The 11469-nt window shown below is 39.2% G+C and overlaps 1 protein-coding gene across 1 annotated transcript; it reads right to left on the bottom strand.

Annotated features, from left to right (window-relative positions):
* Positions 1-267: 267 nt before the first annotated feature.
* LOC118826649 (delta-type opioid receptor-like) lies at positions 268-6554 on the bottom strand. Its single transcript, XM_036597677.1, has 4 exons — positions 6510-6554; positions 5558-5858; positions 1530-1882; positions 268-913 (listed from the first exon to the last, which is right to left on the bottom strand). Exons 2-4 carry the CDS (start codon positions 5791-5793, stop codon positions 381-383), a joined length of 1122 nt encoding a protein of 373 aa, XP_036453570.1. The 5' UTR covers positions 5794-5858; positions 6510-6554; the 3' UTR covers positions 268-380.
* Positions 6555-11469: the final 4915 nt, after the last annotated feature.

The raw sequence follows: 11469 nt of genomic DNA, 5'->3' as shown, positions 1-11469 counted from the left end.
TGCACAATGTAAAGGTGTTTTACAAAAGTGTAAAAAAAGTTAAAAAAATGGAGTTACTAGGCTTTGATATGACAGCGACAGTAAATCTGTTTTATCCAATATGTTAACCAAAAAGCAAAAACAATTTTCACAGCCAAAGGGTGGAATTCCCAACAGCCTCCAGTTGGCTCTCACACCATCACACTTTTCCTAGTGTGACGTCATGGCATGTCTATCACAGTGCTCCCTGCTCTCGCAAGAGATGGAAGGTTTATCTCAGCCAGTCACTCCAATATCGGCAGTAGTCTTCATGATCAGAGGGTTGATGACACCTGTGTCAGGCCAAGTGTGTTTGAGTCCTCCTTTCCTGTCTGCGTGATGGAGGACAGTTCCACACCTAGTCATGCTGGTTTTGCAGTCCTCGGGGGGCTCTCTTCAGCCTGAGGGAGCTGTCTGCCTGCAATTCTTCCTCCTCTGCTACCTCCCAGCCCTCTATCTGCTTTTCCCCTTGCTGGCAGACAGAAGTCCTTAAAGCATCGCTTAAAATTCTCATCCAGAAAGGCATAGAGTATAGGGTTGAGGCTGCTGTTGGTGTATCCAAGAGCAACGCACAGAAAGTATGCAGCCATCACTGGTGTGGTCTCAGGAATGGCCACTATGGCTTTGAGCAGAATGAAGATATGAATGGGGGTCCAGCAGATGATGAAAGCTGCCACAACCACCAAGACCAAGCGGGTGATACGGCGAAGGTTGCGGTCTTTTTCACGAGAACCGGAGAGTAAGCGGACACTGCGGAGCCGCAGCAGCATGAGGGAGTAACAGACACTGATGATGAGGACGGGGACGACGAAGGCAAAGACAAAGACGCAGATTTTCATCAAGGTGTCCCAGTACTCGTACGGGTCAGGAAATTGCAGGGCACATTCTGTGGTGCCTGCAAAATAAAAAAAGAAAAGCGTTAGCTGGCCCAGAATCAAGAGGTCATTTAATGGGACAATGCCCTACCAACTCCATCATCATGCCTTACTAAAAATCCTTTAAAAAATCTCTGACAGGGTATTTATGACCAATTCTATACGAGAAGGAAGTTCTTCAGACACCTGCTCTAGTTATTCAGGTTTGCTAAGTGGCAGTAGGAAGGAGGAAGAGATATGGATTAAAAAAAAAAAGGATAGAGCAGAAAAAGAAAAGTGTTGTGAGATTAATGAAATGAAAGAGGGCAGGCTGATGTAAAAGTCTGCTGTAAGACAAGGTCAACATGAAGTCTCCTCTTTTGGATCTGAAAGGGTCAGAGCTGACATGTTTCCTCTAAATGATGTTAAGCCAGCTGAAAGACCACGTCTTTGTCAAACTACTGCCCACACAGCACCACAGCACGAACTGCTCAGCGTGCTTAGAGGAAAGGATTAACTGCCAAGTTCCGCTGAAATGACCTAATGGTCAGCCTCAACTGAATAGCATTGCTCAGCATCAACAAACCTATGTTTACATGTCACTGACTGCAAAATGATGCGCAACCTCAGAGGTCTTCTGATGCTATCAGAACTCACCATTATTGGTCTGTGTGCCCCCTAGCACCATGGCTGGCACTCCTGCAGCTGAAGACAGTACCCAGATGCCCACATTGATGCATTTAGCCATGAGTGGTGTACGGAAGTCCAGTGCCTTGACAGGATGGCACACGGCCACATAACGATCCACACTCATCATGGTTAACGTGAAAATGCTGGTAAACATGTTGTAATAGTCGATGGAGATGAAGACTTTGCATACGATTTCACCAAACGGCCAGGAGTTCAACAGGTAGTCTGTGCTTTGGAATGGCATTGTGGTGGTAACCAGAGCGTCAGCTAATGCCAGGTTGAAGATGTAGATGTTGGTCGCAGTCTTCATTTTGGTGTATCTGATGAGGGGAGAGGAAGGAAGAGAACATTTAATATTCGAGGCAACTTATCACTGTCACTGTAAACTCTGTGGAAAATGCAAATTTTCACATTGCAAAAGTCACATTAAATGACATGTAACTGTCCAAAAATACCTCTCCTGAAACTAGAACGTTTCATTTCAGACCTTTTTAAACGTGTAAACACTCAAAGCATACCTTATTCTTTAGTTTTTAACCTGCTTGAAATGCAAAATACTCTCATTGTGACATTAATACTTCTTCAAACCTTCATATCCCCTTACTCCATCTCTTTCTACATCACAGTCTTTCCATCTTTTCTTCACACACAGATGCTTTGGTCTTTTTCCCTTTGTAAAAAGGGAGTCAGTGGCAGTACATGACAACAGTTCATTTAAAGTCTCACAGTGAATAAATGTATCAGTGATTAAGAGAGAGAGAGAGAGAGAGGGCTTGATTAGATCTTTTTGAGTGAAGTCAGAGCGACAGATGCATCTGTTCATGCGTTTTTTCTCCTCCCCCTCATTCACTCAGTCTCGTCACTTACAAGGAGAAAAAGCTAAGAAAACACACCAAGATTGCTGCCAAAGGCTTAAAGTTCTGAAAGGATATACATAAGTGAAAGTGAAAGCATAATTAGTATCAATGGAAAGACAGACAGGATTTATATTTAGTATATAGATGGTCAGGTAATGATACGGCAGGAGTCATACAATGTACATAATAGGTCCACTAGCTAATACTGTGTAGGACTGAAAACTGAATGTTGAACCGAAGGCAGGCTAGACAGAATTCCATTATTAAACAAGCATAGGGGAAAAAGTGAATATGCTCTTGGCAAAAAAAATATCTTTTAATTTTTGAAAGTGAGATTTACCAGAAATGATTCAGATCTGATATGAATCATTCCCCATTATGAAAAAAAGTCTAAAATGAACAAGAGAAATATTTCACACTTTGATTTGATGCAGACACACTCGGATTTGCTTTTATGTTTTACAAAATGCGATAAAAACTTGAAAAGGAAAGCCTATACATTAAGGCTAATTCAGCAACTTGCTAGAAAATAACACCAATCAGACATAATCAATATGGTTGAGAAAAAAAATAGCTGTCAGTAACCATGGCTGTGCTAATAAAGCTTCAATCAAGAATCGGCAGAACAGCACCCCAGGACTAATGCTGACTTTAGTCCTTTAGTTTTAGTGGACAGCATAATAAATGTCCCATGTTTGTCTGAGTGATGTTCTGTTACTCACAACCCTCTGTTTTGGCAGTAGTCAAAGAAGAAACCAGACGACTTCAGAACATCCTATACTTTAAAGATTCCTTATGAAAAAGCATTCTTCATCCAAAAATAGGTTGGGATAAGAGGAGCACAAAACAGACAAGGGACTGGGTAGCTCCTAGGCGTTTGTTAGAACATGTTGGTCACCCACAAGAACCAAAATGGAGAATTGTTGATGGAGTGCTAGACCTTCCTTTGTTCAGGTTTAGTTCAGTGTTTCTCTTTTGGGTGGATGGAAAAAACTAATTGAACAATTTCCAGGAACAGTAGGACAAATTAAGTTACTAACAATTTGATAAAAAAGCAGGACTGAAAAAGTAGGCAAACAAATGGGCTCTTCAGATAAGCATACCCTAACAAAGGCTTAAATAAATTAAGTTCCTTATAATTTACTGTTTATTGCTGAATATCGTTTCTGAAGAGCCTGTTTCTTAGTCAAAATCACAAATGTGTTCATGTACCCTGTTACAAATGCATTGGGTACACTGACCATAGGATGAATACATAACATGTTTAGCTAATGCTCATTAGCAATAGTGGACTCTAAAAACAGAAGACCAATTGATCATTAAATCTACATTTCCACCCTCATGAGCAGGTGGCTCTTAGATGAGTGCACAGCGTATACAGATCACAACACCACTAGGCAGGTGTATCAGCCAGGTATTCTAACTAGTATACGTACACTATATGTCCAAGTGTTTGTAGACACTTCTTCACCCAAAATTTCTTCTGAAATCAACAGTATTGATAAGGAGTTTGTCCACTCTTTGCTACTTGATCTCTACTCTTCTTTAGGCTTTACACTAGATTCTGGAACATTGCCGTGAGGACTTTATTGCATTTGGCCACAAGCGCTTTAGTAAGGTCAGGTACTGATGTGGGATGATTAGTTCTGGATCAGAAAATGCCACTCAATCTCATTACCAAGGTACTCAATGGTGCTCCAGTCCCACTGCCTTATATCCCTTCACCTGTGTCAACAGTGGGTGCACTTTAATAGAACTGAATTTAGTAATTAAAAACGTCTGGATGCCTTTAGACATACATTGTAGAAAATACTATACAGACAGTGTATACAAAACATTGATATGAGAGTTGGTCACTTGAGTGCCAGTATATTGGAAGAAGGCCAGAAAAGGCCTACAAATATTCCTTCCAGTAGTTTGTGGCTAATATCACCTCACAGAAATACATAAACAATGTGATGTTATCCATGGAATTGAGTTATGTTGACATACTGCTGGTTTAACAGGAAGATTCTACCTCTACAGCTTATGGATGCCTTTTCGATTGTACAGGAGAGGATATCATTTCATCCCTAACCTTTGAAATTCACATTTGCAATAAAACTAAAATCGAGTGCTGATGCTGTAACTTATTAAATTTTTAGTGCAGGAGTAAAAAAGCAGGCGTGGGATACAACATCACTTTAGTCTTTGTCAAGTTGCACTCAAAAATAAGGATCAGTCTTTAAGATGAAGAGGCAGAGCAAAAACCCATCTGCCCCACAGAGACAAATCAGCAGAGGCTTGGCATATTGACAGGTTTATATTGATAGGATCTATAAAGGATCACCACTGAGTAACACCTGTGTGTCTCAGAGGAAGACCAGAGATTTTCTCTCTCGCTCTTTTTTCTTTCTCTGGGTCTTTCACCAAATCTAAGTTTTGATTTATCTCAGAACTGACTCATAAATAGAGCTCTAGCTGGAGGCTTCTACAGCAGTGCTATTAAAAAGTACTGCATCAGCATTCACTGAATTAGAGAAGGGAACTATCGCTTTAAATCACACACACACGCACACTCACTCACAACTGGTTTCTGTCCAAACACAGGCTGCCAATATGAAAAAAATGAACAAGAAAATAATACTAAGAAAAGCATGCCTAGCATATTTTAGCCAATGTCACCAACTGCAGTAATCACAATGAATAAATAAATAAATAAATACATGAATACATAAAGTCTCTGAAGCCACTTGCAACAGGCTTACACAGAATCAATTTCTACACAAATACAAATGAGATATTAAAAATAGTACAGATATCAGGACTTATAGCCTAGATCTTAGATTTTAGGCCATTTCATGTATTTGCTTCTGTTAAAGCTACATCTCTACAGCCTAAAAGCATGAAACAATGAACAGTTCTTCCAGAGTTATACAAGTAAATTAATAACAACTCTGTACTAACTATGAGGCCTTCATGCAAAAGTCCAGCTGCAACAACTGTCTGGAAAAGACAATCTGATGACGCTTATAGAAATCTGAGTGCCCATGTGTGACGTCAGATGCCACATATGAAATTGTGATAAGATTTATGCTGAAATGACCATATTATTTTGTCCAATGCTCAGCAAGTAAACACACAGTAAGTGCATCATACCTGATAATGACGAACATGACGAGACAGTTTCCCACCAGTCCCACCACAAACACCACTGAGTAGACGGCTGTGATAGCCGGACTGAGGGGGGACAGGGGCTCGGGCTCTGGGGTCCATCCAGGGCTGGGGGTCATATTCCGGGGCTCAGGGTCTCCAGACAGGGAAAAGTTAAACTCACAGTCATTTGGGGAAAGGCACTTTTCTCCTTTAAGTATTTCCACCAGGTTTGAATCCATGTTTGAATCCAGGTGGCGTGAGAAATCCGAAGATAAACTAAAATGAGGATGGACGAGGATGGCACCTGGGGAGAATCAGTGAACAAAAATGTTAGGGTGGATACATTTAACAAGGACTACGCAGCAAAAGAACAGCAGATTGTTCCTTTACCTCTGACAGGGTTTTTATAAAAACCTACAGTGTTGCTTTAACTCTGACAGTGTAGTATTAACACTTGCAATGTTGTATTAACCCCTACAGCGTTAAATGTAGCCCTAATGTGTTGAATGAACCCCTACAGTGTCCATGTAACTCGGTACAAATTGAAACCTCTATGGTGTTGCAATAAGCAATATAGTGTTGAATTACATCAAATAGTGTTAATACACTGTTGCATTAACACCTACAGTGTTAAATGTACCCCTGCTGCGTTGGACTAACCACTACATAGTCAATTTAAACCCTGTACTGCATTAAAGTAACTTAAACAGTATTGTTTTAAGTATTATAGTGTTGAATTAACTCATACTGATTTCAAAAAACGAGCACTATACGAGTTAATCCGACACCGCTGTATCAGGAGCTCTTCTTTATATTGAAGTTCAACACTCAGCTTCATTGCCTTCACAGCTACTCCGTCACTTCAGTTCCTTTCAATAAAGCCTTACACGCAATATTTCACAGTCATTTTCTCTCACAAATCATATTTCTCTTATAAATGTGATGTTTGCTCTACCTGGTTGCTGTAGCAACAGACGCCGCTCGCGCGTAGCCGTCGATCGCGCGGGAAACTTCGCTTCTGCCTCTGTGTTGTGTGACCGCGAGCGGGACTGGACGGAGCCTCGAGCCTGCAGAGCGCGCCAATATCCCCCTCCCCCCTCTTCACCCTCCTCCTCCTCCTCTTCTTCATCCTCCTCCTCCTCTTCATCCTCCACCTCCTTCTTTCCTCCCAAACATGACATCAGAGGTCCTGGCCAGCCCCCCCATCGCCCCTCCTCTCGAACCGGGTGATTCTGCCTCGAGCCACAGGAGCGCTGCGTTCTTTAAACACAAACGCGGTGTGGACTTTATTTGATTCCTCCGCTCTGTTAAACAGCCTGAACGTCTCTTCTACGTTCCGTTTGAAGGGTGATGCTCACAGACAACCTGTAGAAAGATACACCAGTTCAGTCACGGTCAGACAGCCTGACAGTCTGAGTGGCTAAAGCTGTCTGGAGGTAGAGAATAAAGACTTAGCGTTGAATAATTTAAGTTCCAGCCGTCACTACCCTGCTGAGAAAACCCATAGAAACCACGGCGTGTTTTGGTTCCTGATGGTTTTGTAATGTGTTTTGGCTTTTTTAATGGGTTGATAACACAATGTAAATGATCCTGATGGTTTAACAGGTGACTGATTCTAAATATATTTAATGATTTTCTGAAGGTCTCTAAAGGTCTTCTCCAGGAAACTAGTGGTCTCTATTGGAAACCTTTAGGCCAATTCCTGTTAAAAGCAAACCCGTTAGGTTTTAATCCTAATGGTTCTTTTTCAGCAGGGCAATAGATAATCAAAAGTGCCCTCATGCAGAAGAATGAGGCTTTGATCTATATTCACGATCAAGCCAAAAAGTGAGACATTTAGAACACAGCCTAAAATGAACTACCAACTATGCCAAACAATGCCCTACCATGCTTATATGAATTTGACCATTTGCATACAACAGTAATGAAGATCTGATAGGTCCCAGTGCAAAAAACAAACAAGCAAACAAAAAAGAAGAATATCTTATGAAATATCACTGAATAAAAAATGATGTTTACTCACTATTGTTATGACACAAACAAGTTGACGCTCTCCACTCCACCTACTAGACTAAATGTTTACATTAGACTATGTATTGAGGATTTTAGAGTTTATGAATGAATAATAAACATGTAATGTCACAGGTGGTGAAGGATGTGTTTGAAAACCATTAATGAGCTGCATTATGAAAAAGAGGGAGGTAAATAGACATCCGTTCTGTCTATGTAGTGTTGATGGAAGCTAACTGGTGAGGTATGTTGTTAAGAAATTGGATCTTTTATCACAAATTTTTAATTGTGTTGATATTATGTGAGTATCCCAATAAATAGTTTATGGGTTGCCGCAACATAGGCAACATAGTGTGATTACACCCCCCCCTCCACCGCACCCCCAGTATTTATGCCACTGCACACTCACTCAGAGTAGATGTGTGAGGATTCGTCAAGACAGGGCATGATTCATGTTCAAGTGATGTTTTTTCATAGACTGACACATAGTCTGTCTATATTTGGACACTTGCCTGTTGATTTACTCTCTGAGCTCACCGTACCTACATTTAAAGCACCAATAACTGTGTTCCGATACTCATTATCTATATTCTGCTTTTGGTTTGCTGAGGCTGCAAAACAGTATGTTATTTTGGTAACATATAATATATACTATTATAACATAACATATAACATATAATACCCTAAATGAAATACATTGCTACAGTCAACCCCAAAATGATTGACACTATAAAAATACAAAATAAATTATACTCAAATTATTCAGTTGTTCCTAAAAATGTATTGAGAAATGCATTGAGACAATTTGCTTTGAGAAATTTATTAGTCCCTCCAACAAAAAACATACTTTAACTTTTCCACCCCGCCCCTTTTTTGGATGATCAATTATTTTGTTTTTTTATATTATACAAATTTTAACCAAACTATGCTTTATTTATGTTTTTGTGACCATGATTACATGATCTTTACAAAAAATGTCACATGTACAAAACAGTGAAAAAATAAAAATATTACTCATTTGTTTAAGCAGATATATCACTAAGTGCGTGTGTGGTTTATTTAATATTTTGATTTTAGCACATTTTCAGTCAAGGGTGGCAATAGCTTTTGAGCTGACTATATAAGTTGTCAATATAGTCAAAAATATAAGCAGAATACATAATATATTTTTAGTATATTACTTTTTTGCATGAGAGATCGTTTATCTACAGCATGAGAGCTACAAGTAGATCAAAAGCTGCCAGAAAGTGTGTATAATAATGGAGAGTCAGGTGAGGGAATACGAGTACACACTTACTAGCGTTTGCATCAAAACCACAGGCAGACAAAGGCATGTGAGGACAGATCCATCCTTATTAAAAAACAGGAAAAGGCAGGAAAAGGTGACAACCAGTGAGAGCAGACTGTGACAATATGCATGATATTTCTTTCTATTTCTCATATGGAGTTGAATATGCAATAACACCCCATTATCTATACAGCACACTACATATGGCACTTATGCATGCAGTGCCAAATAGATGGACATTTTAGATTCATAGTAACACATGGCAGATAGTTTCCCATTGTTTTAAATTATGACAAATTTCTTTTCTTTCTGAAGTAAAATACTGGTTCCAAATCATCCCAATCATGTTATCACTGAACAGCAAATTACAAATTTGATAAGACAAAAACATCACAGTCACAATAGAGTTGTTTACAAATGTGGAGCCAATTACCCATAAGATCCATTACTTATCATTTTAAGCCAATTAATGGAAGTTTCAATTACACATAACTTTTGAAAACTTGTTAAATTTGGCAGAATCTTTGTGGTGGTTTTATGATGGCCACTCCATTGCCTTCACTTTGTTGTCCTTAGGCCATTTTGCCACAGCTTTGGAAGTACGCTCGGGGTCATTGTCTATTTCGAAGACCCATTGGCACCCAAACCTTAACTTCCTGGCTGATGTTTTGAGATGTTGCTTCAATATCTCCACATAACTTTCCTTCTTCATAATGCCATCTGTTTTGTGAAGTGCACCAGTCCCTCCTGCAGCAAATCATCCAAATGACATGATGCTGCCACCCCCATGCTTCATAGTTGGGATGTTCTTTGGCTTGCAAGCCTCCCCCTTTTTCCTCCATGCATAACAATGGTCATTATGGCAAAACAGTTCTATTTTTGCCTCATCAGACAAGAGGACATGTCTCTAAAAATTAAGATCTTTGTGTCTATATGCAGTTGCAAACAGTGATCTGCCTTTTTTTTGGTGGTTTTGGAGCAGTGGCTTCCTGCTTGCTGAGCAGCCTTTCAGGTCATGTCAATATAGGACATGTTTTACTGTTGATGTAGATACTTGTGTACCTGTTTTCTCCAGCATCTTCTTAAGGCTGTTTGCTGTTGTTCTTGGATTGATTTTTTTCTCACCAAAGTATGTTCATCTCTAGGAGACAGAATACGTCTCTGTCCTGAGCGGTACGACGGCTGCATGGTCCAATTGTGTTTAAACTTGCATATTATCATTTGAAGAGATGAACGTGGTACCTTCATGTGTTTGGAAATTACTACAAAGGATGTACCAGACTTGTGGAGGTCCACAATTCTTTTTCTGATTTCTTTTGATATTCTCCTGATGTCAGGCAAAGATGCAAGTAGGTCTTGAAAGTAGGCCTTAAAATACTGCCACAGGTACACCTCCATTTAACTCAAATGATATCAATTAGCCTTTCAGAAGCTTCTAAAGCCTTGATATCATTTTCTGGAATTATCCAAGCTATTTTAAGGCACAGTCAAATTGGTGTATGTGAACTTCTGACCCACTGGAATTTTTATATAGTAAATTATAAGTGAAATAATCTGTTTGTAAACATTTGTTGGAAAAATTGCCAAAAATTGAGTCATGTGCAAAGTAGACATCCTAAACAACTTGCTAAAAATATAGTTTGTTGACTTGGTATCTGTGGATGGGGATAAATACGCATTTTAAATGACTTCAAACTAGGTGTATGTAAACGTATGACTTTGACTGTACATGTAATCTAGCTCTACATTTCTTCTGAGTGAGGCTGAGTGTGCTGTTCTTTCAGAGTGTCTTTGATTGACAGGCAACTAGTGCTTGTCATTAAGCCTATTAGACATCCTTGATTATTTTAATGACTCCATTTATCCTAAGGGGTACTGCAAAATTGAGGTGAATTAAATCGTGATCAAGTCTGGGGGGTTTCATGTGGTCTCGACAGTAGACAGTCCTTTCTGGATAAATTTAGATTAAATCCACAGTACTGTACAGAGACCACCATTTCTCCAATAATTTCCAGTCAAAACAATTATTTGGTAAGTTATTTATTTTTCAGAAGGATATTTCTGAGGAGATTAGATATAAATTAATCCACTTGTGTAAAAAAGAGGCTCATTATTCAGTACATGGACTACAAACTGTTTTGGAAAAACGGGAGTTCAAAAAAAGTTTAATACATATAGCAACATAACTCACTCACTCAGTTAGATATGCCAGTTTCTGCCACATTTGACTAAAAATGAGTCTAAAACTCAGAAGGGTCAATCCCTAAATTTAATTCCTAAATTACATATTTGACCTTAAATTCTGTCTCTGAATATTATTGGTCTGTTAGCTAGTTAGCTATCAGTCAGCCTACATTAATGAGGGCAAAACGTAGTTTACTTTTGCAGCATAAACTGTATGTGTAATATCATATATTGGTTTTTACTTACTTTATCTTGTGTCGTAGAGAATCGGTCGGATGTTATTGAGTGGGTTCATTCCACAGTAACGCCACCCCCACCATGAAAATGAATTGGATATTTTATCACTGAAATGAACATAAAAAAAAAACTGATTTGGTAAAATGAATCAAGAATGCCATCATTACTCATCACTGAATGTGTTTGGGATTACGTG

This window comes from Colossoma macropomum, unplaced genomic scaffold (assembly GCF_904425465.1).
Source record: "Colossoma macropomum unplaced genomic scaffold, Colossoma_macropomum, whole genome shotgun sequence".
NCBI lineage: Eukaryota > Metazoa > Chordata > Actinopteri > Characiformes > Serrasalmidae > Colossoma > Colossoma macropomum.
The sequence above is the reverse complement of the archived record's forward strand: the minus strand, read 5'-3'. Positions and strand labels throughout refer to the sequence as shown.